Source organism: Salmo salar, chromosome ssa11, assembly GCF_905237065.1.
Source record: "Salmo salar chromosome ssa11, Ssal_v3.1, whole genome shotgun sequence".
In the NCBI taxonomy this organism is placed as follows: domain Eukaryota; kingdom Metazoa; phylum Chordata; class Actinopteri; order Salmoniformes; family Salmonidae; genus Salmo; species Salmo salar.
In genome coordinates, this window is record NC_059452.1 from 102300863 (window position 1) to 102325862 (window position 25000).

Below are 25000 nucleotides of genomic sequence, written 5' to 3' on the forward strand. Positions count from 1 at the left end.
GAGATTTATTCAGTAGTAGAAGTGAGTGTGTCGTCCCTTTAAGTTATTTTTCCCCCACTGTGTCCCAAATGGCACCCTATTCCCTATATAGTGCACTACTTTTAACCAAAGCCCTATGGGCCCAAGTCAAAAGTAGTGCACTATAGGGAATAGGGAGCCATTTAGTGCACAGCCCACCTCACTGTTCTATTCTAGAATGTTCTTGTCTCTCCTCTTCTCCAGGGGAGAATGTGTTTCCAGGTCATATCCTGACCTTCAACTTCTGCCCCTGGCTTGTGATTGGCTGCTCAGAGGAGCAGTAGAGCGGTGGTCTCCATGGCAGCCTGTTTTAGTTCTAGACGACTGCTGCTACAGATGTAGAATCTTCTTTTAGTTTGCTACGGCAGGAGAATAATCCTGCAGCAACAGGAAATGTGAATTATTATGTGGATTATAATTCATTGACATTATTTTGTAGGGATTGATCCATTTTTGTTGCATGGAAAAATCAAGTTGGAATTTCAAAGTGGAAATTATGAAATTTCAGAGGCTTTATTAAACCCGCGAATACACTGTTGTTCATTTCCTGCATTGCAGAATCAAATTAAGATCCGACATCTGTTTCTGCTGACTGCTCCACATCAGCCCCCTACGACAGGGCTTCTTCATCCTGGTCCTGGGGACACAAGGGCATGCACAGTTTTACCCTACACACCTGACTGAAGTGGTAAACTATGTGTTCTATGTAAAGAATAGGATGACATTTGGGATGCACACTCACTGTCCTCTGTATACCCTTCCCTTATGGAATGTCCCATTGGACAGGTGACTGAAGAAAGATGGAGAAGATGGGAAATAGAGAGGAGAAAGCGAGGAGAGAGAGAGAGAGAGGGGAGAGGGAGAAAGAGAGGAGAGAGAGCGAGAGAGAGAGAGAGAGAGAGAGAGAGAGAGAGAGACAGAGAGAGAGAGAGAGAGAGAGAGAGAGAGGGAGAGGGAGAAAGAGAGGAGAGAGAGAGGAGAGAGAGAGAGAGGAGAAAGAGAGGAGAGAGAGATAGGGGAGAGGGAGAGGGAGAGAGACAGAGAGAGAGAGAGAAGGCTCTACAGTTATACTTGGCACTCTGATGCACACCGTAGCTCAGCTCTTAATGATAACAATTTGAGCTGGCTAATACATTAGCTGTGGCAGTGGGTATAGTACCAGTCCAGTGAATTAGCTGTGGCAGTGGGTATAGTACCAGTCCAGTGAATTAGCTGTGGCAGTGGGTATAGTACCAGTCCAGTGAATTAGCTGTGGCAGTGGGTATAGTACCAGTCCAGTGAATTAGCTGTGGCAGTGGGTATAGTACCAGTCCAGTGAATTAGCTGTGGCAGTGGGTATAGTACCAGTGCAGTGAATTAGCTGTGGCAGTGGGTATAGTGCCAGTCCAGTGAATTAGCTGTGGCAGTGGGTATAGTGCCAGTCCAGTGAATTAGCTGTGGCAGTGGGTATAGTACCAGTCCAGTGAATTAGCTGTGGCAGTGGGTATAGTACCAGTCCAGTGAATTAGCTGTGGCAGTGGGTATAGTGCCAGTCCAGTGAATTAGCTGTGGCAGTGGGTATAGTACCAGTCCAGTGAATTAGCTGTGGCAGTGGGTATAGTGCCAGTCCAGTGAATTAGCTGTGGCAGTGGGTATAGTACCAGTCCAGTGAATTAGCTGTGGCAGTGGGTATAGTGCCAGTCCAGTGAATTAGCTGTGGCAGTGGGTATAGTACCAGTCCAGTGAATTAGCTGTGGCAGTGGGTATAGTACCAGTCCAGTGAATTAGCTGTGGCAGTGGGTATAGTGCCAGTCCGGTGAATTAGCTGTGGCAGTGGGTATAGTACCAGTCCGGTGAATTAGCTGTGGCAGTGGGTATAGTGCCAGTCCGGTGAATTAGCTGTGGCAGTGGGTATAGTGCCAGTCCATTGTAGTGCCACTGCTACAACGTTAGGAACAACCTCATTAAGAGATACCTCATTAAGGTGAGCCATCTCATTAGGCCTATTTCTAACCCCCCTGGGCCCCCCTGGGCATTTCAGTTCCGAGCTTAGTGCCTGTGTGAGAGTTAGAGGAGAGAGAGATATGTAGAGAGATACAGAGAGATGAACCCAGAGAAGAGATATGTAGAGAGATACAGAGAGATGAACCCAGAGAAGAGATATGTAGAGAGATACAGAGAGATGAACCTAGAGAAGAGATATGTAGAGAGATACAGAGAGATGAACCTAGAGAAGAGATGTGTAGAGAGATGAACCTAGAGAAGAGATATGTAGAGAGATACAGAGAGATGAACCTAGAGAAGAGATATGTAGAGAGATACAGAGAGATGAACCTAGAGAAGAGATATGTAGAGAGATACAGAGAGATGAACCTAGAGAAGAGATGTGTAGAGAGATGAACCTAGAGAAGAGATATGTAGAGAGATACAGAGAGATGAACCTAGAGAAGAGATATGTAGAGAGATACAGAGAGATGAACCTAGAGAAGAGATGTGTAGAGAGATGAACCTAGAGAAGAGATATGTAGAGAGATACAGAGAGATGAACCTAGAGAAGAGATATGTAGAGAGATACAGAGAGATGAACCTAGAGAAGAGATATGTAGAGGGATACAGAGAGATGAACCTAGAGAAGAGATATGTAGAGGGATACAGAGAGATGAACCTAGAGAAGAGATATGTAGAGGGATACAGAGAGATGAACCTAGAGAAGAGATATGTAGAGAGATACAGAGAGATGAACCTAGAGAAGAGATATGTAGAGAGATACAGAGAGATGAACCTAGAGAAGAGATATGTAGAGAGATACAGAGAGATGAACCTAGAGAAGAGATGTGTAGAGAGATGAACCTAGAGAAGAGATATGTAGAGAGATACAGAGAGATGAACCTAGAGAAGAGATATGTAGAGGGATACAGAGAGATGAACCTAGAGAAGAGATATGTAGAGAGATACAGAGAGATGAACCCAGAGAAGAGATATGTAGAGGGATACAGAGAGATGAACCTAGAGAAGAGATATGTAGAGGGATACAGAGAGATGAACCTAGAGAAGAGATATGTAGAGAGATACAGTGTCACGGCTGTCGTAGTGAGTAGACCAAAATGCAGCGGGTACGTGAATGCTCATATTTACTTTATTTAGAACACTACACAAAACAAAAAAACGAACGACAGCTAAACAGTTCTGCAGGCTAACCATAGCAGTGCAAAAACAACTTCCTGCAAAAGACAGGTGGAAAAAGGGCTACCTAAGTATGGCTCCCAATCAGCAACAATGATGTACAGCTGTTCCTGATTGAGAGCCATACCAGGCCAACACAAAGAAAGACACAACATAGAAAGAACATAGAAATACAAAACATAGAACAATACCCCAAAACCCCCTGACAACACAAAACAAACACACCCCTGCCACGCCCCGACCAAACTACAATAACAAATAACCCCTTATACTGGTCAGGACGCGACATACAGAGAGATGAACCCAGAGAAGAGATATGTAGAGAGATACAGAGAGATGAACCTAGAGAAGAGATATGTAGAGGGATACAGAGAGATGAACCTAGAGAAGAGATATGTAGAGAGATACAGAGAGATGAACCTAGAGAAGAGATATGTAGAGGGATACAGAGAGATGAACCCAGAGAAGAGATATGTAGAGAGATACAGAGAGATGAACCTAGAGAAGAGATATGTAGAGGGATACAGAGAGATGAACCTAGAGAAGAGATATGTAGAGAGATACAGAGAGATGAACCTAGAGAAGAGATATGTAGAGGGATACAGAGAGATGAACCTAGAGAAGAGATATGTAGAGGGATACAGAGAGATGAACCTAGAGAAGAGATATGTAGAGGGATACAGAGAGATGAACCTAGAGAAGAGATATGTAGAGAGATACAGAGAGATGAACCTAGAGAAGAGATATGTAGAGAGATACAGAGAGATGAACCTAGAGAAGAGATATGTAGAGGGATACAGAGAGATGAACCTAGAGAAGAGATATGTAGAGGGATACAGAGAGATGAACCTAGAGAAGAGATATGTAGAGAGATACAGAGAGATGAACCTAGAGAAGAGATATGTAGAGGGATACAGAGAGATGAACCTAGAGAAGAGATATGTAGAGAGATACAGAGAGATGAACCTAGAGAAGAGATATGTAGAGAGATACAGAGAGATGAACCTAGAGAAGAGATATGTAGAGGGATACAGAATTATGTATTTTCCCTTTTGCACTTTAACTATTTGCACATCGTTACAACTCTGTATGTAGACATAATATGACATTTGAAATGTCTTTATTCTTTTGGAACTTCTGTGGGTGTAATGTTTACTCTTCATTTTATTGTTTATTTCACTTTTGTGTATTATCTATTTCACTTGCTTTGGCAATGTAAACACATGTTTCCCATGCCAATAAAGCCGCCTTAAATTGAATTGGAGAGGGACAGACAGAGAGAGAGAGACAGATAGAGAGACAGAGAGAGAGAGTTAACTCCCTGGTATACCCTCCGTTACCTTGTTATTTTAAAGGAACAGGTAATCCCAGGTACAGTAGCCTCTAAATCTCAGCCCTGCCACCCTCAGCTTTAGTTACAGTTCTCCTGATGGGAGTTTTCAAGTGCAGGTGAAGACTTTGTTACATTTTGTGGGCATTATCGTTACCACATTGTACATAGCCATAGCCTTAGAAATATCATTATATTTTGAAACTTTTCTAAGTGTAATGTTTGCTGTTCATTTATGATTGTTTATTTATCTATTTCACTTGCTTTGGCAAAGTAAACATATGTTTCCCATGCCAATAAAGTCCTTTGAATTGAATTGAGAGAGCTAGAGATAGAGTGAAGGTTATTTTTAAATGTCAAAGCTGAGAGGGTGTTTGTGGGTAGTCCTTAGATGAGGCTAGTTGTGCCTGAGGCGGTAAAAAAACTAACTACCTGAATAACAGCAGCCAGTGGAGAGACAGGAGGAGAGGAGAGGAGGGGTGAGAGGAGAAGAAAGGAGGGGAGAGAATACGAGAGAAGAGGGGAGAGGAGGTGAGGGGAGAAGAGATGATAGGAGAGGGGAGAGCTAAGGAAAAGGGGAGAGGAGAGAGGACAGGAGAGGAGAGGACATTGGGGCTTGGTTTAGCAGGCGTAAAAAAGGGGAGAGAAACATTTAGAGAATGTTTTTGATAACAAAATGTTTTAAAGCTGCAATATCTAACCTTTTTTTGGGCGACCCGACCAAATTCACATAGAAAAGTGTGTTATAGATCTGTCATTGTCATTGAAAGCAAGTCTAAGAAGTGGTAGATATGTTCTACTGTATGTGTGCTATTTCTATGCTCCCAGTTCTTACGTTTTTTTTTTTTAACTTTCGGTTTTGTACGCCATCTTCAAACAGCTGAAAATACTATGTATTTCACAGCGGTTTAGATCGTACAATGATTCTCTACACTACACTTGCTTGTTTTGTCACATAAACTGAAATTAGTCTAACTATTACACAGAACCCAAACCGGCTGCGTGTGTGCGCCATTGTTCGCCATCATGCATACATTTATTTTGTCCCCCCACACCAAACACGATCACGACACGCAGGTTAAAATATCAAAACAAACTTTGAACCAATGACATTAATTTGGGGACAGATCGAGAAGCATTGAACATGTATGGCAATTTAGCTAGTTAGCTTGCACTTGCTAGCTAATTTGTCCTATTTAGCTAGCTTGCTGTTGCTAGCTAATTTGTCCTGGGATATAAACGTTGAGTTGTTATTCTACCTGAAAGGCACAAGGTCCTCTACTCAGACAATTAATCCACACATAAAACGGGGAACCGAATCGTTTCTAGTCATCTCTCCTCCTTCCAGGTTTTTTCTTCTTTGAACTTATATGGTGATTGGCATCTAAACTTTCATAGTATTACTACACCGACCGGCAACACAGTTCGTCTTTCAATCACCCACGTGGGTTTAACCAATGAGGAGATGGGAGATGATACCTGCTTCTATAAACCAATGAGGAGATGGGAGAGGCAGGACTTGCAGCACGATCTGCGTCAGAAATAGAAAGGACTTCTATTTTAGCCCTTGGCAATGCAGACGCTCGTTGGCGCGCGCGAGCATTGTGGGTGCAATAATTGAATAACATGGATGTCACGACCGTCGTATAAATAATTGGACCAAGGCGCAGCGTGAGTAGAGTTCTACATTTTAATAATAGTGAAACTTCCAAAACAACAAAGATATAACGATCGTGAAATACGTAGCGCACATAGGCACTCATACAAAACAAAACAATATCCCAGCTAGCAGGTGGGAAAAAGGAAACACTAAGTATGATCCCCAATTAGAGGTACCGATTATCAGCTGCCTCCAATTGGGAACCATACACACACACCAACATAGAAACACAATACCTAGAAACCCCCCTAGTCACGCCCTAATTGGGGACGTGACAATGGATTTCTAAATGTATTTTGCAATGCTCGTGCAGGCGAGGCGAGAGGTGTGGTCAGCCTACTAGAATTTTAGCACCAGCTAAAATATTATTGGAATGTTCTCCTAACATTCACTCAAATGTTGTGCGCAACATCTGTAACAACCACCACCGAATATTCCTCAAATGTTCTCATTAGGTTTCCAGGTAATGTAATAACATCATGTTTTCCCAGAAAACCAAAATTGGTTCTGTGAAAGTTCCCAGAAGATTCGTTTGGTCGCGGCAAACTTTCCCAGAACACAAAAACTGTACACTCGTGGTGATGATTTTAGAATGTTAGAATGAAGCATTCACTTGGCGTTTCCAGAAACATTCCTATAACACATTTCATCTGTTTCCAGAATGTTTCATTAAGTTGTGGGAATAGTCTGTTGGAAACATTGTTGGGACATCACAAAAGAAATGCTCCCAAAACACACAAACTGTCCACTTTTGCGGATGTGTTTAGTTAGAGAGAGCTTCCTTTTAAATAACGTGTGTTCTTGTATTCATATGCTTCTTAAATTAAGACTCAGAACCTTCAAACACGGATCCACCTGTACCAGAAAACCCAAGACCCGATCCGGAACCTGAGCGCGTCCGCATCCAGAATTCTAAATAGTGTCACGGGTCTGGAGTATGTGTAATTTTAACTGACTTGTCCGCATTGACCCGTATAATAGAGAGAGAAGAGAGAGAGAAGAGAGAGAAGAGAGAGAGAGAGAGAGAGAGAGAAGTGTAATTTTAACTGACTTGAAGTGAGAAGTGTTGTAATTTATGCTGCTGCTTGTTGCTTTTCATGAGAGTGGCGCGTCTCATAGAGCCTCCATGTGGGGCAAAAGTTAGGAGATATCTAATCAACGGAAGATGGAAATTAAAATGATGGAATTAAAAGTTAAAGGAAAAGTAAAGGCTACAACGACCAAGAGCCAACAGGTAGGCTGCTACTTAATATTCTGAATGGAGTTGTTGTTGTTTGTAACTGTAGGATGAGAAAGAAAGTGAACGTTAGCTAGCTTAACTAGCTTCTCCCGGGTTTGATGCAGTCAAGACAAGGTACTACGTCATCATACTGGATGATAAATAACCTGGCTATGGCAGCTATTAGTCTACTATAGCGCGAGACGGCTGGGTTGGTTGTGGTCTCTCGCCTCTCCCTCCATCCTCCCTGTTCCCTGTGTCACTCTCTCACACTCACAGTAGCCTACACACACAGCACGGCCCCTGCTAGAGCGTCACCTCTCTCTACCTCCTCTCACAGTAGCCTACACACACAGCACGGCCCCCTGCTAGAGCGTCACCTCTCTCTACCTCCTCTCACAGTAGCCTACACACACAGCACGGCCCCCTGCTAGAGCGTCACCTCTCTCTACCTCCTCTCACAGTAGCCTACACACACAGCACGGCCCCTGCTAGAGCGTCTCCTCTCTCTACCTCCTCTCACAGTAGCCTACACACACAGCACGGCCCCTGCTAGAACGTCACCTCTCTCTACCTCCTCTCACAGAAGCCTACACACACAGCACGGCCCCTGTTAGAACGTCACCTCTCTCTACCTCCTCTCACAGTAGCCTACACACACAGCACGGCCCCTGCTAGAGCGTCACCTCTCTCTACCTCCTCTCACAGAAGCCTACACACACAGCACGGCCCCTGTTAGAACGTCACCTCTCTCTACCTCCTCTCACAGTAGCCTACACACACAGCACGGCCCCTGCTAGAGCGTCACCTCTCTCTACCTCCTCTCACAGTAGCCTACACACACAGCACGGCCCCTGTTAGAACGTATCTGCATATCTGATCCGTACAGTGGGGGGGAAAAGTATTTGATCCCCTGCTGATTTTGTACGTTTGCCCACTGACAAAGAAATGATCAGTCTATAATTTTAATGTTAGGTTTATTTGAACAGTGAGAGACAGAATAACAACAAAAAAATCCTGAAAAACGCATGTCAGAAATGTTATAAATTGATTTGCATTTAGTTGAGGGAAATAAGTATTTGATCCCCACGCAATCAGAAAGATTTCTGGCTCCCAGGCATCTTTTATACAGGTAACGAGCTGAGATTAGGAGCACACTCTTAAAGGGAGTGCTCCTAATCTCAGCTTCTTACCTGTATAAAACACACCTGTCCACAGAAGCAATCAATCAATCAGATTCCAAACTCTCCACCATGGCCAAGACCAAAGAGCTCTCCAAGGATGTCAGGGACAAGATTGTAGACCTACACAAGACTGGAATGGGCTACAAGACCATCGCCAAGCAGCTTGGTGAGAAGGTGACAACAGTGCGATTATTTGCAAATGGAAGAAACACAAAAGAACTGTCAATCTCCCTCGGCCTGGGGCTCCATGCAAGATCTCACCTCGTGGAGTTGCAATGATCATGAGAACGGTGAGGAATCAGCCCAGAACTACACGGGAGGATCTTGTCAATGATCTCAAGGCAGTTGGGACCATAGTCACCAAGAAAACAATTGGTAACACACTACGCCGTGAAGGACTGAAATCCTGCAGCGCCCGCAAGGTCCCCCTGCTCAAGAAAGCACATATACATGCCCGTCTGAAGTTTGCCAATGAACATCTGAATGATTCAGAGGACAACTGGGTGAAAGTGTTGTGGTCAGATGAGACCAAAATGGAGCTCTTTGGCATCAACTCAACTCACAGTGTTTGGAAGAGGAGGAATGCTGCCTATGACCCCAAGAACACCATCTCCACCGTCAAACATGGAGGTGGAAACATTATGCTTTGGGGGTGTTTTTCTGCTAAGGGGACAGGACAACTTCACCGCATCAAAGGGACGATGGAATTGGCCGTGTACCGTCAAATCTTGGGTGAGAACCTCCTTCCCTCAGCCAGGGCATTGAAAATGGGTCGTGGATGGGTATTCCAGCATGACAATGACCCAAAACACACAGCCAAGGCTGTGGAGGGAGCTGAAGGTTCGAGTTGCCAAACGTCAGCCTCGAGTTGGAGAAGATCTGCAAAGAGGAGAGGGACAAAATCCCTCCTGAGATGTGTGTAAACCTGGTGACCAACTACAAGAAACGTCTGACCTCTGTGATTGCCAACAAGGGTTTTGCCACCAAGTACTAAGTCATGTTTTGCAGAGGGGTCAAATACTTATTTCCCTCATTAAAATGCAAATCATTTTATAACATTTTTGACATGCATTTTTCTGGATTCTTTTGTTGTTATTCTGTCTCTCACTGTTCAAATAAACCTACCATAAAAATTATAGACTGATACTTTCTTTATCAGTGGGCAAATGTACAAAATCAGCAGGGGATTAAATACTTTTTTCCCTCACTGTATGGGAAAGCCCCAGGTCCATTTCTGAACGGGTCTAACTTCTTTGCCCTCTACTTCAAACTAAATCAGAAAACAAATTTAAACTTTTCTCAATTTCAACATCCCATTACGTAAGACTTTCATCACGTGATGAAGACAGACAATCCTAAAATAAGAGTGTTACTTAGTATACAGCATATAAAGAGGATGGGAACATTTTAATAACTCTGAAATTTGTGTTGTGTGTCCTGATTGACCATATTTGATCAAATAAAAATAAACCCAAGGCCATAATTATTCACTGGTGGCATACACAGTTAATGATCTGGCTGCAGAGCTGAAGATTGCTGGTTCAATACCACATATTATTATAATTTTTGAAAGGTTTTATTATTTGTCATTTTTAATGATTATACAGATAACACACTGAACATCTAGAGGGCAGACCACATGGATCCCCTACCAAATTAACCCCACCCCAACCCCCCCATGCTCTAACAGAACACATGGATCCCCTACCAAATTAACCCCACCCAAACCCCCCATGCTCTAACAGAACACATGGATCCCCTACCAAATTAACCCCACCCAAACCCCCCATGCTCTAACAGAACACATGGATCCCCTACCAAATTAACCCCACCCAAACCCCCCATGCTCTAACAGAACACATGGATCCCCTACCAAATTAACCCCACCCAACCCCCCATGCTCTAACAAACACATGGATCCCCTACCAAATTAACCCCACCCAAACCCCCATGCTCTAACAGAACACATGGATCCCCTACCAAATTAACCCCACCCCAACCCCCCATGCTCTAACAGAACACATGGATCCCCTACCAAATTACCCCCCCATGCTCTAACAGAAACATGGATCCCCTACCAAATTAACCCCACCCAAACCCCCCATGCTCTAACAGAACACATGGATCCCCTACCAAATTAACCCCACCCAAACCCCATGCTCTAACAGAACACATGGATCCCCTACCAAATTAACCCCACCCAAACCCCCCATGCTCTAACAGAACACATGGATCCCCTACCAAATTAACCCCACCCAAACCCCCCATGCTCTAACACAGGGCTAACACACTCCTTGCAGCATGCCTAAGGCACCTGCACAGGATCGCTACATCTAAACATCACACCTGCGGGACAGGTACAGGATGGCAACAACAACTGCCCGAGTTACACCAGGAACGCACAATCCCTCCATCAGTGCTCAGACTGTCCGCAATAGGCTGAGATAGGCTGGACTGAGGGCTTGTAGTCCTGTTGTAAGGCAGGTCCTCACTAGACATCACTGGCAACATCGTCACCGTTGCTGGACCAGACAGGACTGGCATAAAGTGCTCTTCACTGACAAGTCACAGTTTTGTCTCACCAGGGGTGATGGTCGGATTCGTGTTTATCGTTGAAGGAATGAGCATTACACCGAGGCCTGTACTCTGGAGCGGGATCGATTTGGAGGTGGAGGGTCCGTCATGGTCTTGGGCGGTTTGTCACAGCATCATCGGACTGAGCTTGTTGTCATTGCAGGCAATCTCAACGCTGTGTGTTACAGGGAAGGCATCCTCCTCCCTCATGTGGTACCCTTCCTGCAGGCTCATCCTGACATGACCTTCCAGCATGACAATGCCACCAGCCATACTGCTCGTTCTGTGCATGATTTCCTGCAAGACAGGAATGTCAGTGTTCTGCAATGGCCAGCGAAAAGGCCGGATCTCAATCCCATTGAGCACGTCTGGGACCTGTTGGATCGGAGGATGAGGGCTAAGGACATTCCCTCAAGAAATGTCCAGGAACTTGCAGGTGCCTTGGTGGAAGAGTGGGGTAGCATCTCACAGCAAGAACTGGTGCACTGATGCACTGCAGTACTTAATGCAGCTGGTGGCCACACCAGATACTGACTGTTACTTTTGATTTTGACCCCCCCCTTTGTTCAAGGACACATTATTCAATTTATGTTAGTCACATGTCTGAGAACTTGTTCAGTTTATGTCTCAGTTGTTGAATGTTGTTATATTCATACAAATATTTACACATGTTAGGTTTGCTGAAAATAAACGCAGTTGACAGTGAGAGGACGTTTTCTTGACCTATATGAGCCACACTCAAGAGTTGTTTTTCTCCCCTTTTTTCAGAAAGTTTTTTCAGAAGTGAAATACACGATTGTCTCATTGTTGAGGGTAAAGAGTTTGAGAAGAATGATTCCTAAAATACGAAATGCAAGAGAAGAGAGAGTTGATCTGAGAATTATTTTAAGAATTTGCTCAGAAATCCGTTGGTTCAAGGGGATTTACCACACTGCATAGATTTCATTGTCAACACAATCTCTTCTACAGAGAACTGCTCTTCTAATTCAGCAGCTGTCTCAGGCTCAACTGTAGGAATATCTAAGTTCTCAAAGAAGGTGTGGAGTAAGGTAGCATTACCAGCGGATTGCGAAGTGTATAATTGTGAGTAAAAATGATGAAAGCATGAATTGACCTCTAAATGATCCATACATTTGTTACCCAGCTCGTCAGTTATCTCAGGGATGGTTTGATTTGAAGTTCTCTAACACAGCCAGAGTGCTGGCATTTTCCCTGATTTCTCTCCATGTTCATCATTTTTGTATTGAGATTTTCTAATTCGATTTTCAGCTTGTCGAGTTGAAAGAAGATCAAAATTCGTCTGATGTGTCAAACGTTGTTTTAGTAAATCTACGGATGAATAGTGTTAATATGCCATATCCAAATCCGGGATTGTATTTGTAAGTTCCCCAAGGCGTTGAATATTGCACTTCCTTAATCTTGCGCTGTAGGAAATCATTTGGCCCCATAGATAAGCCTTCATTGATTCCTATTGGAGGAGACATTCCAGGGGTTTGATTAAGCTCAAGAAACAGCTCACTCTGAGATGATATAAAAGCAACAAATGTTTCTTCTGCTAGCAGTAGTGAGTTAGGACACCAAGGGTTTCTTCTGATAGCAGTAGTGAGTTAGGACACCAAGGGTTTCTTCTGATAGCAGTAGTGAGTTAGGACAACAAGGGTTTCTTCTGATAGCAGTAGTGAGTTAGGACAACAAGGGTTTCTTCTGATAGCAGTAGTGAGTTAAGACACCAAGGGTTTCTTCTGATAGCAGTAGTGAGTTAAAACACCAAGGGTTTCTTCTGATAGCAGTAGTGAGTTAGGACACCAAGGGTTTCTTCTGATAGCAGTAGTGCGTTAGGACACCAAGGGTTTCTTCTGATAGCAGTAGTGAGTTAAGACACCAAGGGTTTCTTCTGATAGCAGTAGTGCGTTAGGACACGAAGGGTTTCTTCTGATAGCAGTAGTGAGTTAAAACACCAAGGGTTTCTTCTGATAGCAGTAGTGAGTTAGGACACCAAGGGTTTCTTCTGATAGCAGTAGTGAGTTAGGACGCCAAGGGTTTCTTCTGATAGCAGTAGTGAGTTAAGACACCAAGGGTTTCTTCTGATAGCAGTAGTGCGTTAGGACACGAAGGGTTTCTTCTGATAGCAGTAGTGAGTTAAAACACCAAGGGTTTCTTCTGATAGCAGTAGTGAGTTAGGACACCAAGGGTTTCTTCTGATAGCAGTAGTGAGTTAAAACACCAAGGGTTTCTTCTGATAGCAGTAGTGCGTTAAAACACCAAGGGTTTCTTCTGATAGCAGTAGTGAGTTAGGACACCAAGGGTTTCTTCTGATAGCAGTAGTGAGTTAAGACACCAAGGGTTTCTTCTGATAGCAGTAGTGAGTTAGGACAACAAGGGTTTCTTCTGATAGCAGTAGTGAGTTAGGACACCAAGGGTTTCTTCTGATAGCAGTAGTGAGTTAAGACACCAAGGGTTTCTTCTGATAGCAGTAGTGAGTTAGGACACCAAGGGTTTCTTCTGATAGCAGTAGTGAGTTAGGACACCAAGGGTTTCTTCTGATAGCAGTAGTGAGTTAAGACACCAAGGGTTTCTTCTGATAGCAGTAGTGAGTTAAAACATGCTTGGCTTGTGTTTCATGATCTGAAAAGCATTTGGTATTAACTAGGATCCCCATTAGCTGCTTCAAAAGCAGCAGCTATTATTCCTGGGGATCAGCACTCCTAGTCTTGGATACCTTGTAAATATGGGTCCAGAAGTACGCAGCAGATAAATAGGGTGGGTGAAGTGGTGGTGAAGAATAACCCAGTTACCAGTATTTATCTGGGTTAATTATGTCTAAGAAGGTTAAAAAGGAAGCATGGAATTCCTGGTTGACCATGCTGCCATGACGACCATACTGCCATGACGACCATACTGCCATGGCGACCACACTGAAAAAATAATTTGTAAAAGATCTTCCCTGGTGGCGCAGAGGATAAAAGACCTGGCTAGGGAACTAAACATTGTATGTTTGAACCACACAGATTGTCAACCTATGAAGTGTAAAATATATGGCTGTGTTTACATGACTAAATGCTGTTAAACTGTTCCTCTTAATTAAATTAAAATACATGTGTTTCTAGATCACCTACCATTCAGTCCTCAAATGCAAATTGACATTAAATCTGAAAATAAACTTAATTGGGATGTATTCCAATCTGCTTTAAGGAGATACACATTTGCATACTGAGGATGTTGTGGTAAAACTTAATTATAACATTTTATAAATACTCTTGAAAATATTCTGAGGACCTCTTAAGACAAGGTCAAATGTATATTACGTGAACGTCAATGGAATATTATGTTAAACCCAAAATAAATATGCTATGAACGTCGTAAAAACGGACTTATTTCATTCTTAAAACATCATAGGAATGTTCGGTGCAACCTAACTTAAACGTTATATGAATGTTATCACAACTGAGCATGATTCATGTTTAGGAAACCTATCTCTTGTAATGTACACACACTGTTCCCACAACGTTAAATGTTCTGGGAACCGTTAAAGAACTCAGAAAGGCTTTTCTGTCAACATTCTTGCAACATGTTTTGTACACCCTGATACAAATATTATCTGAATATTGTCAACCTCTCTCTTTGCCTGCCTACCTAGAATCCTTGCTCCAGCCAAATACTCTGCCACGCCCATGGACATTCCTTTCTTCTCCGCAATGAGTCTGGATCTGAGTACTTTCATGGAATCCGAGCACGTTCGGGCTGTCTGATTGGTCCAGAAAACGATGTGTTGGGTCCGAGCCAGAACCCACGATACTCTGATTGATTAGAGACGATCCAAGTAGTGATGGTTTTGTTTTGCCTCTCGTTACCACCAACAACTTCAACGATGGCAGTCTCAGACTAAAGTAGCCAACGAAAGATCAGTTAGTGTACGTCGTCAGGCTGCCTATATCTTGTCATATCCCCACAATGCTCCCACAACCTAAATAAATGTTTTAGGAACTTTAAAAAAAAACATAAAACATTTATTCTTGGAATTTTCTTGCAACATCAAGCAAATGTTTTTTTTTTAGACCTAATAGAAACATTGTAATAATCATCACAACTGGACAGTTTTAGTGTTTTGGGAAGTTATCTCCTGTCATGTCCACAAAATGTTCCCACAACCTAATGAAACATTCTGGGAACCTTTAAAGAACACATGAAATGTGTTTTGGGAAAATTCTTGTAAATGTTTTTTTTGCACCGTAAAAGAAACATTGCATAATCATCTGCACAACTGGACAGTTTTTGTGTTTTGGGAACATATCTTTTGTGATGTCTCCACAATGTTCTCACCAAGGACTGTTCCCACAACATAATGAAACATTCTGGGAACCTTTAAAGAACAGATTAAATGTGTTCTAGGAACGTTCTTTAGGAACATTGTTGTAACATCAGGTGAACGTTTTATACAAACATTCCAAAATCATCAGCACGACTGGACAGTTTTTTATGTTATGAGAACATTTGACGCAAACTAACAAATGTTCTGGGAACTTTCACAGAACCAATGTTGGTTTGCTGGGTAGGTTGAATTAGCCGTAATCTCTGAAAACCGCATCTATCCGGTTGTTGCCAACTCTGCTCAGGGTGCCTACTACTGTGGTTTGTTTTGTTGGGATCCCCAGAGGCTGGAGTTTATAAAATCACCCTCTGCTTTCAACACTGTCTCCAAACATGCAACTTCAACTAATTGTTGCTGGCAGGCAACTAACGTTTCTCTTTCTCTCTTCACCTTCCTGTGTGTGTGTGTGTGTGTGTGTGTGTGTGTGTGTGTGTGTGTGTGTGTGTGTGTGTGTGTGTGTGTGTGTGTGTGTGTGTGTATCTGTGTATGTGTGTATCGGTCTGTGTGTGTGTGTGTGTGTGTGTGTGTGTGTGTGTGTGTGTGTGTGTGTATGTGTGTTTCTTTGTGTGTGTGTGTGTGTGTGTGTGTGTGTGTGTGTGTGTGTGTGTGTGTGTGTGTGTGTGTGTGTGTGTGTGTGTGTGTGTGTGTGCTGTGTGTCTGTGTGTATCGGTCTCTCTGTGTGTGTGTGTGTGTGTGTGTGTCTGTGAATCTGTGTGTATCTGTCTGTGTGTGTGTGTGTGTGTGTGTGTGTGTGTGTGTGTGTGTCTGTGTGTCGTGTGTGTGTGTGTGTGTGTGTGTGTGTGTGTGTGTGTGTGTGTGTGTGTGTGTGTGTGTGTGTGTGTGTGTGTGTGTGTGTGTGTGTGTGTGTGTGTGTGTGTGTGTGTGTGTGTGTGTGTGTGTGTGTGTATCTGTCTGTGTGTGTGTTCTCCTCCCAGGTCCAGCTGTCCCTGTACACCTACCTGTCTGCAGAGTTCATTGGCACGTCGACCATCTACAGCACCATCCGCCGTGTTGGTACTGTGCTGCAGCTGATGCACACGCTGAAGTATTACTACTGGGCCAGCAACCCACTGGAGAGCAGCGGCATCACACCGAAAGGACTGGGTACACACACACACACACACACACACACACACACACACACACACACACACACACACACACACACACACACACACACACACACACACACACACATACACACACACACACACACACACACACACACACACACACAGACAGATACACACACACACACACACACACACACACACACACACACACACACACACACACACACACATGCATGCTCGTGCACGCAGACACACAGGCACAGGTTCAGATAACAGATAGTAGATACACAGGTACCTCTGTGTCGGCGGTACCTCTGTGTCGGCGTTACCTCTGTGTCGGCGGTACCTCTGTGTCGGCGGTACCTCGGCGTTACCTCTGTGTCGGCGTTACCTCTGTGTCGGCGGTACCTCTGTGTCGGCGTTACCTCTGTGTGTTCTCATCGACCGTGTTAACTAATGACCTCTCCTAGGCTAGAGGGCGTGACTTGTGTGTGTATTGAAATACCGCAAAACACACTGATCATTACTGGAGCAGAACCAGGAAGAGACATGGCCTGGGGCATGGTGGGATTTTTAGAACAAACAAACACACACACACACACACACACACACACACACACACAGCCTTGAACACACACACACACACACACACACACACACACACACACACACACAGCCTGGAACACACTGCCTGTCCCACTCAGATGATAAGGAGTGTGTGATAGGTTACGTGTGTATTCCTATCACAGATGTGTGGACCTGAATTTAACGTTGTGTTGATGTTTTCTGTGTATAGATGGAATTCATTTTTTATTTGACGTTGTATTAATATTGCTTTAACGTTGTTTTAGCATTGTTTTGATGTTTTATTGACATTATATTAATGTTGTTTTAACGTTGTATTGACGTTGTATTAACATTATTTTAATGTTGTCTGTGTGCAGATGGACCGAGGCCGTCCCAGAAGGAGATCATCTCTCTCAGAGCCTTCATGCTGCTGTTCCTCAAACAACTCATCCTCAAGGTAACAATGTTTTACATGCTACATACTACATGCTACATACTACATACTACATGCTACGTACTACATACTACATGCTACATACTACATGCTACATACTACATGCTACATACTACATGCTACATACTACGTACTACATACTACATGCAGCATACTACATGCTACATGCTACATACTACATGCTACATGCTACATGCTACATACTACATACTACATGCATACTTCGTACTGTAGTTCCTCAAACAACTCATCCTCAAGGTAACACTGTTTACATACTACATACTACATGCTACATACTACATAATACATGCTACATACTACATGCTACATACTACATACCACATACTACATACTACATGCTACATACTACGTACTACATACTACATGCAGCATACTACATGCTACATGCTACATACTACATGCTACATGCTACATACTACATGCTACATACTACATGCTACATGCTACATACTACATGAATACTTCGTACTGTAGTTCCTCAAACAACTCATCCTCAAGGTACTGAACGTCATACTACATACTACACTGAGTGAACAAAACATTAAGGACACCTGCTCTTTCCAGGACATAGACTGACCAGGTGAGTTGAGGGGGAAGCTATGAACCCTTATTGATGCCACTTGTTGAATCCTCTTCAGTCAGTGTAGATGAAGGGGAGGAGACAGGTTAAAGAAGGATTTTTAAGCCTTGACATTTGAGACAGGGATTGTGTGTGTGTGCCATTCAGAGGGTGAATGGGAGAGACAAATGATTTAAGTGCCTTTGAATGGGGTATGGTAGTAGGTGCCAGGCGCACAGGTTTGTATCAAGAACTGCAACGCTGCTGGGTTTTTCACGCTCAACAGTTCCTGTGTGTATCAAGAATTGTCCACCACCCAAAGGACATCCAGCCAACTTGACACAACTGTGGGAAGCATTGGAGTCAACATGGGCCAGAATCCCTGTGGAACGCTTTAGACACCTTGTAGAGTTTCATGCCCTGACGAATTAAGGCTGTTCTGAGGGCAAAAGGGGAGAGTGCAACTCAATATTAGGAAGGTGTTCTTAATGTTTTGTACACTCAGAGTATATACTACTCACATACTACATAAGTACAGTATACTGTTCCGTAATGACTCATACTCAAGGTACCGTTACTGAAATACATACCACATTTTGAAATTATTATATAACTTGTATTTATAGAGATAAGTAAATTAAAAAGAGATTCTTATTCACAGTGATGACCTCTCAAGATTCCTGTGTATTATCAAATAAATGACAAAACGGAGACGTCACACAACAATACAGGACAGAAACGTGTAGTAAACGTGTAGTAAACGTGTAGTAAACATGTAGTAAACATATTACACGCGTATTAAACATGTAAACATATCATATGAAAATGAGTGGATCTGCCTGAACATGAGAGGTGATCGTCTTTTCCTCTCACTCCTGTTTCCTCTCACTCCTGTTTCATCTCACTCCTCTTTCATCTCACTCCACGTTCATCTCACTCCTGTTTCATCTCACTCCTGTTTCATCTCACTCCTCTTTCATCTCACTCCACGTTCATCTCACTCCTGTTTCCTCTCACTCCTCTTTCATCTCACTCCTGTTTCCTCTCACTCCTGTTTCATCTCACTCCTCTTTCATCTCACTCCACGTTCATCTCACTCCTGTTTCCTCTCACTCCTCTTTCATCTCACTCCACGTTCATCTCACTCCTGTTTCATCTCACTCCTCTTTCATCTCACTCCACGTTCATCTCACTCCTGTTTCCTCTCACTCCTCTTTCATCTCACTCCACGTTCATCTCACTCCTGTTTCCTCTCACTCCTGTTACCTCTCACTCCACATTCATCTCACTCCACATTAATCTCACTCCTGTTTCTTCTCACTACACGTTCCTCTCACTCATTTTCCTCTCACTCCTGTTTCCTCTGACTCCACTATCATCTCACTCCTGTTTCCTCTCAAACATGTTTCCTCTCACTCCTGTTTCCTCTCACTCCTGTTTCCTCTCATTCCTGTTTCCTCTCATTCCACATTCCTCTCATTCCTGTTTCCTCTCATTCCACATTCCTCTCAGTCCTGTTTCCTCTCACTCCTGTTTCCACTTGCTCTTGTTTCCTCTTACTCCACGTTCCTCTCACTCCTGTTTCCTCTCACTCCTGTTTCCTCTCACTCCTGTTTCCTCTCACTCCACGTTCCTCTCACCTAGGGTTGCAAAATTCCGGGAACTTTCAATAAATTCCCTGGTTTTCCAGAAATCCTGGTCAGAGAAGTCATGCTTATTCCATCCTGATTCCAGGAATAATCCAACTGGAATTTGTTGAATGTTCCCAGAAATGTGCAACCCTATTGTCATGGTTACTTTCATTTAGCAGACTCTCTTATCCAGAGCAACGTACGGTAGTGAGTCATTTAGCAGACTCTCTTATCCAGAGCAACGTACGGTAGTGAGTCATTTAGCAGACTCTCTTATCCAGAGCAACGTACGGTAGTGAGTCATTTAGCAGACTCTCTTATCCAGAGCAACGTACGGTAGTGAGTCATTTAGCAGACACTCTTATCCAGAGCAACGTACGGTAGTGAGTCATTTAGCAGACTCTCTTATCCAGAGCAACGTACGGTAGTGAGTCATTTAGCAGACACTCTTATCCAGAGCAACGTACGGTAGTGAGTCATTTAGCAGACACTCTTATCCAGAGCAACGTACGGTAGTGAGTCATTTAGCAGACTCTCTTATCCAGAGCAACGTACGGTAGTGAGTCATTTAGCAGACACTCTTATCCAGAGCAACGTACGGTAGTGAGTCATTTAGCAGACTCTCTTATCCAGAGCAACGTACGGTAGTGAGTCATTTAGCAGACACTCTTATCCAGAGCAACGTACGGTAGTGAGTCATTTAGCAGACTCTCTTATCCAGAGCAACGTACGGTAGTGAGTCATTTAGCAGACTCTCTTATCCAGAGCAACGTACGTTAGTGAGTCATTTAGATAGATTCTCTTATCCAGAGCAACGTACCGTAGTGTGATTGCATACATTTTCATACTGGTCCCCCTTGGGAATCAAACCCACAACCCTGGGATTGTAATCGCCGCGTTCTACCAGCTGAGCCTTGCTCTACCAGCTGACCCGCGCTCTACCAGCTGAGTCTCGCTCTACCAGCTGAGCCTCGCTCTACCAGCTGAGCCTCGCTCTACCAGCTGAGCCTCGCTCTACCAGCTGACCCGCGCTCTACCAGCTGAGCCTCGCTCTACCAGCTGAGCCTCGCTCTACCAGCTGAGCCTCGCTCTACCAGCTGACCCGCGCTCTACTAGCTGAGCCTCGCTCTACCAGCTGACCCGCGCTCTACTAGCTGAGCCTCGCTCTACCAGCTGACCCGCGCTCTACCAGCTGAGCCGCGCTCTACCAGCTGAGCCTCGCTCTACCAGCTGAGCCACGGGACCCTACTTGTTTACTTGTCTGTTTGTTTGTTTGTTTATGTCCAAGCCCTCTTGGGGTTTCTGGGTAATCGGAGGTGCTGCGTGTGGAGAATTGCATTATGGACCAGCATTCCGGAAAGTGTGTGTGTGCGTGCATGTGTACGTGTGTGTGAGCTTCCATCTCGGCGCTGTTGTTGTGCTTGTGTTGTAAACGTTTATTCAGGTTGCCAAGCAGAGCCTCTCATCTGTTAAAAGCTGTCCGTTTCCATCCCTCTTTTTCTCCTCTGGCCTTATCAATTATCGTTTCCGCTGAATCATCCCTTGCTCTCATCCCTCTTTCTCTCTCTCTCTCTCTCTCTCCCTCCGCTTTTTCTCTCCGTCCTCTGTAGTTGCTGGCATGTTAAAACCCAAACACTGAGCTTTGTAAACAGTACACAGTAAACACATATATGTGATGCGGTTGGAACAACATTTTCCTCTCTGATATGAGGTCACCCTCCTCCTTCCTGTTGACTGTTACTGTCCGTTCTGATCTGATGATATGAGGTCACCCTCCTCCTTCCTGTTGACTGTTACTGTCCATTCTGATCTGATGATATGAGGTCACCTTCCTCCTTCCTGTTGACTGTTACACTCTGTCCGTTCTGATCTGATGATATGAGGTCACCCTCCTCCTTCCTGTTGACTGTTACTGTCCGTTCTGATCTGATGATATGAGGTCACCCTCCTCCTTCCTGTTGACTGTTACACTCTGTCCGTTCTGATCTGATGATATGAGGTCACCTTCCTCCTTCCTGTTGACTGTTACTGTCCGTTCTGATCTGATGATATGAGGTCACCCTCCTCCTTCCTGTTGACTGTTACTGTCCATTCTGATCTGATGATATGAGGTCACCTTCCTCCTTCCTGTTGACTGTTACTGTCCGTTCTGATCTGATGATATGAGGTCACCTTCCTCCTTCCTGTTGACTGTTACTGTCCGTTCTGATCTGATGATATGAGGTCACCCTCCTCCTTCCTGTTGACTGTTACTGTCCGTTCTGATCTGATGATATGAGGTCACCCTCCTCCTTCCTGTTGACTGTTACACTCTGTCCGTTCTGATCTGATGATATGAGGTCACCTTCCTCCTTCCTGTTGACTGTTACTGTCCATTCTGATCTGATGATATGAGGTCACCCTCCTCCTTCCTGTTGACTGTTACACTCTGTCCATTCTGATCTGATGATATGAGGTCACCCTCCTCCTTCCTGTTGACTGTTACACTCTGTCCATTCTGATCTGATGATATGAGGTCACCTTCCTCCTTCCTGTTGACTGTTACTGTCCGTTCTGATCTGATGATATGAGGTCACCCTCCTCCTTCCTGTTGACTGTTACACTCTGTCCATTCTGATCTGATGATATGAGGTCACCCTCCTCCTTCCTGTTGACTGTTACTGTCCATTCTGATCTGATGATATGAGGTCACCCTCCTCCTTCCTGTTGACTGTTACACTCTGTCCATTCTGATCTGATGATATGAGGTCACCCTCCTCCTTCCTGTTGACTGTTACACTCTGTCCATTCTGATCTGATGATATGAGGTCACCTTCCTCCTTCCTGTTGACTGTTACTGTCCGTTCTGATCTGATGATATGAGGTCACCCTCCACCTTCCTGTTGACTGTTACTGTCCGTTCTGAGCTGATGATATGAGGTCACCTTCCTCCTTCCTGTTGACTGTTACTGTCCATTCTGATCTGATGATATGAGGTCACCTTCCTCCTTCCTGTTGACTGTTACTGTCCATTCTGATCTGATGATATGAGGTCACCCTCCACCTTCCTGTTGACTGTTACTGTCCGTTCTGATCTGATGATATGAGGTCACCCTCCTCCTTCCTGTTGACTGTTACTGTCCATTCTGATCTGATGATATGAGGTCACCCTCCTCCTTCCTGTTGACTGTTACTGTCCGTTCTGATCTGATGATATGAGGTCACCTTCCTCCTTCCTGTTGACTGTTACACTCTGTCCGTTCTGATCTGATGATATGAGGTCACCCTCCTCCTTCCTGTTGACTGTTACTGTCCATTCTGATCTGATGATATGAGGTCACCCTCCTCCTTCCTGTTGACTGTTACACTCTGTCCATTCTGATCTGATGATATGAGGTCACCCTCCTCCTTCCTGTTGACTGTTACTGTCCGTTCTGATCTGATGATATGAGGTCACCCTCCTCCTTCCTGTTGACTGTTACTGTCCATTCTGATCTGATGATATGAGGTCACCCTCCTCCTTCCTGTTGACTGTTACTGTCCGTTCTGATCTGATGATATGAGGTCACCTTCCTCCTTCCTGTTGACTGTTACACTCTGTCCGTTCTGATCTGATGATATGAGGTCACCCTCCACCTTCCTGTTGACTGTTACACTCTGTCCGTTCTGATCTGATGATATGAGGTCACCTTCCTCCTTCCTGTTGACTGTTACTGTCCTTTCTGATATGATGATATGAGGTCACCCTCCTCCTTCCTGTTGACTGTTACACTCTGTCCATTCTGATCTGATGATATGAGGTCACCCTCCTCCTTCCTGTTGACTGTTACTGTCCGTTCTGATCTGATGATATGAGGTCACCCTCCTCCTTCCTGTTGACTGTTACTGTCCGTTCTGATCTGATGATATGAGGTCACCTTCCTCCTTCCTGTTGACTGTTACTGTCCGTTCTGATCTGATGATATGAGGTCACCCTCCTCCTTCCTGTTGACTGTTACTGTCCGTTCTGATCTGATGATATGAGGTCACCTTCCTCCTTCCTGTTGACTGTTACTGTCCGTTCTGATCTGATGATATGAGGTCACCTTCCTCCTTCCTGTTGACTGTTACTGTCCATTCTGATCTGATGATATGAGGTCACCTTCCTCCTTCCTGTTGACTGTTACTGTCCGTTCTGATCTGATGATATGAGGTCACCTTCCTCCTTCCTGTTGACTGTTACTGTCCGTTCTGATCTGATGATATGAGGTCACCCTCCTCCTTCCTGTTGACTGTTACTGTCCGTTCTGATCTGATGATATGAGGTCACCTTCCTCCTTCCTGTTGACTGTTACTGTCCGTTCTGATCTGATGATATGAGGTCACCCTCCTCCTTCCTGTTGACTGTTACTGTCCGTTCTGATCTGATGATATGAGGTCACCCTCCTCCTTCCTGTTGACTGTTACTGTCCGTTCTGATCTGATGATATGAGGTCACCCTCCTCCTTCCTGTTGACTGTTACTGTCCGTTCTGATCTGATGATATGAGGTCACCCTCCTCCTTCCTGTTGACTGTTACTGTCCGTTCTGATCTGATGATATGAGGTCACCCTCCTCCTTCCTGTTGACTGTTACTGTCCGTTCTGATCTGATGATATGAGGTCACCCTCCTCCTTCCTGTTGACTGTTACTGTCCGTTCTGATCTGATGATATGAGGTCACCCTCCTCCTTCCTGTTGACTGTTACTGTCCGTTCTGATCTGATGATATGAGGTCACCCTCCTCCTTCCTGTTGACTGTTACTGTCCGTTCTGATCTTTTTGAAATGAAATGAAAATAGCAGAGCCAGAGGTGTCTGGTATGAATTAATATGTCTGTCACCTGAGGAAAGAGAAGAACTACTAGACACAGTCAGTCCTCGGACGTGGATTTTTGTCTATACGATATTGTAGAGTTTTTCTAATCGTATTTATTTGATATTTTCCCCCATTCTCTCTCTCTCTCTCCTCCCTTCTCTCTCTCTCTCTCTCCTCCCTTCTCTCTCCCTCTCTCTCTCCTCCCTTCTCTCTCTCTCTCTCTCCTCCCTTCTCTCTCCCTCTCTCTCTCCTCCCTTCTCTCTCTCTCTCCCTCTCTCCTCCCTTCTCTCTCCCTCTCTCTCTCCTCCCTTCTCTCTCTCTCTCTCTCTCCTCCCTTCTCTCTCTCTCTCTCTCTCTCCTCCCTT

The 25000-nt window shown here is 44.3% G+C and overlaps 1 protein-coding gene across 1 annotated transcript in view; it reads left to right on the forward strand.

Moving 5' to 3' along the window:
- The window catches only part of nbeaa (neurobeachin a), a 337495-nt gene that overhangs the window by 197721 nt on the left and 114774 nt on the right, over positions 1-25000 (forward strand). Inside the window, 2 exon segments of the mRNA XM_045690201.1 lie at positions 16452-16620; positions 17534-17613. Of these exon segments, the coding sequence (XP_045546157.1) occupies positions 16452-16620; positions 17534-17613 (249 nt within the window).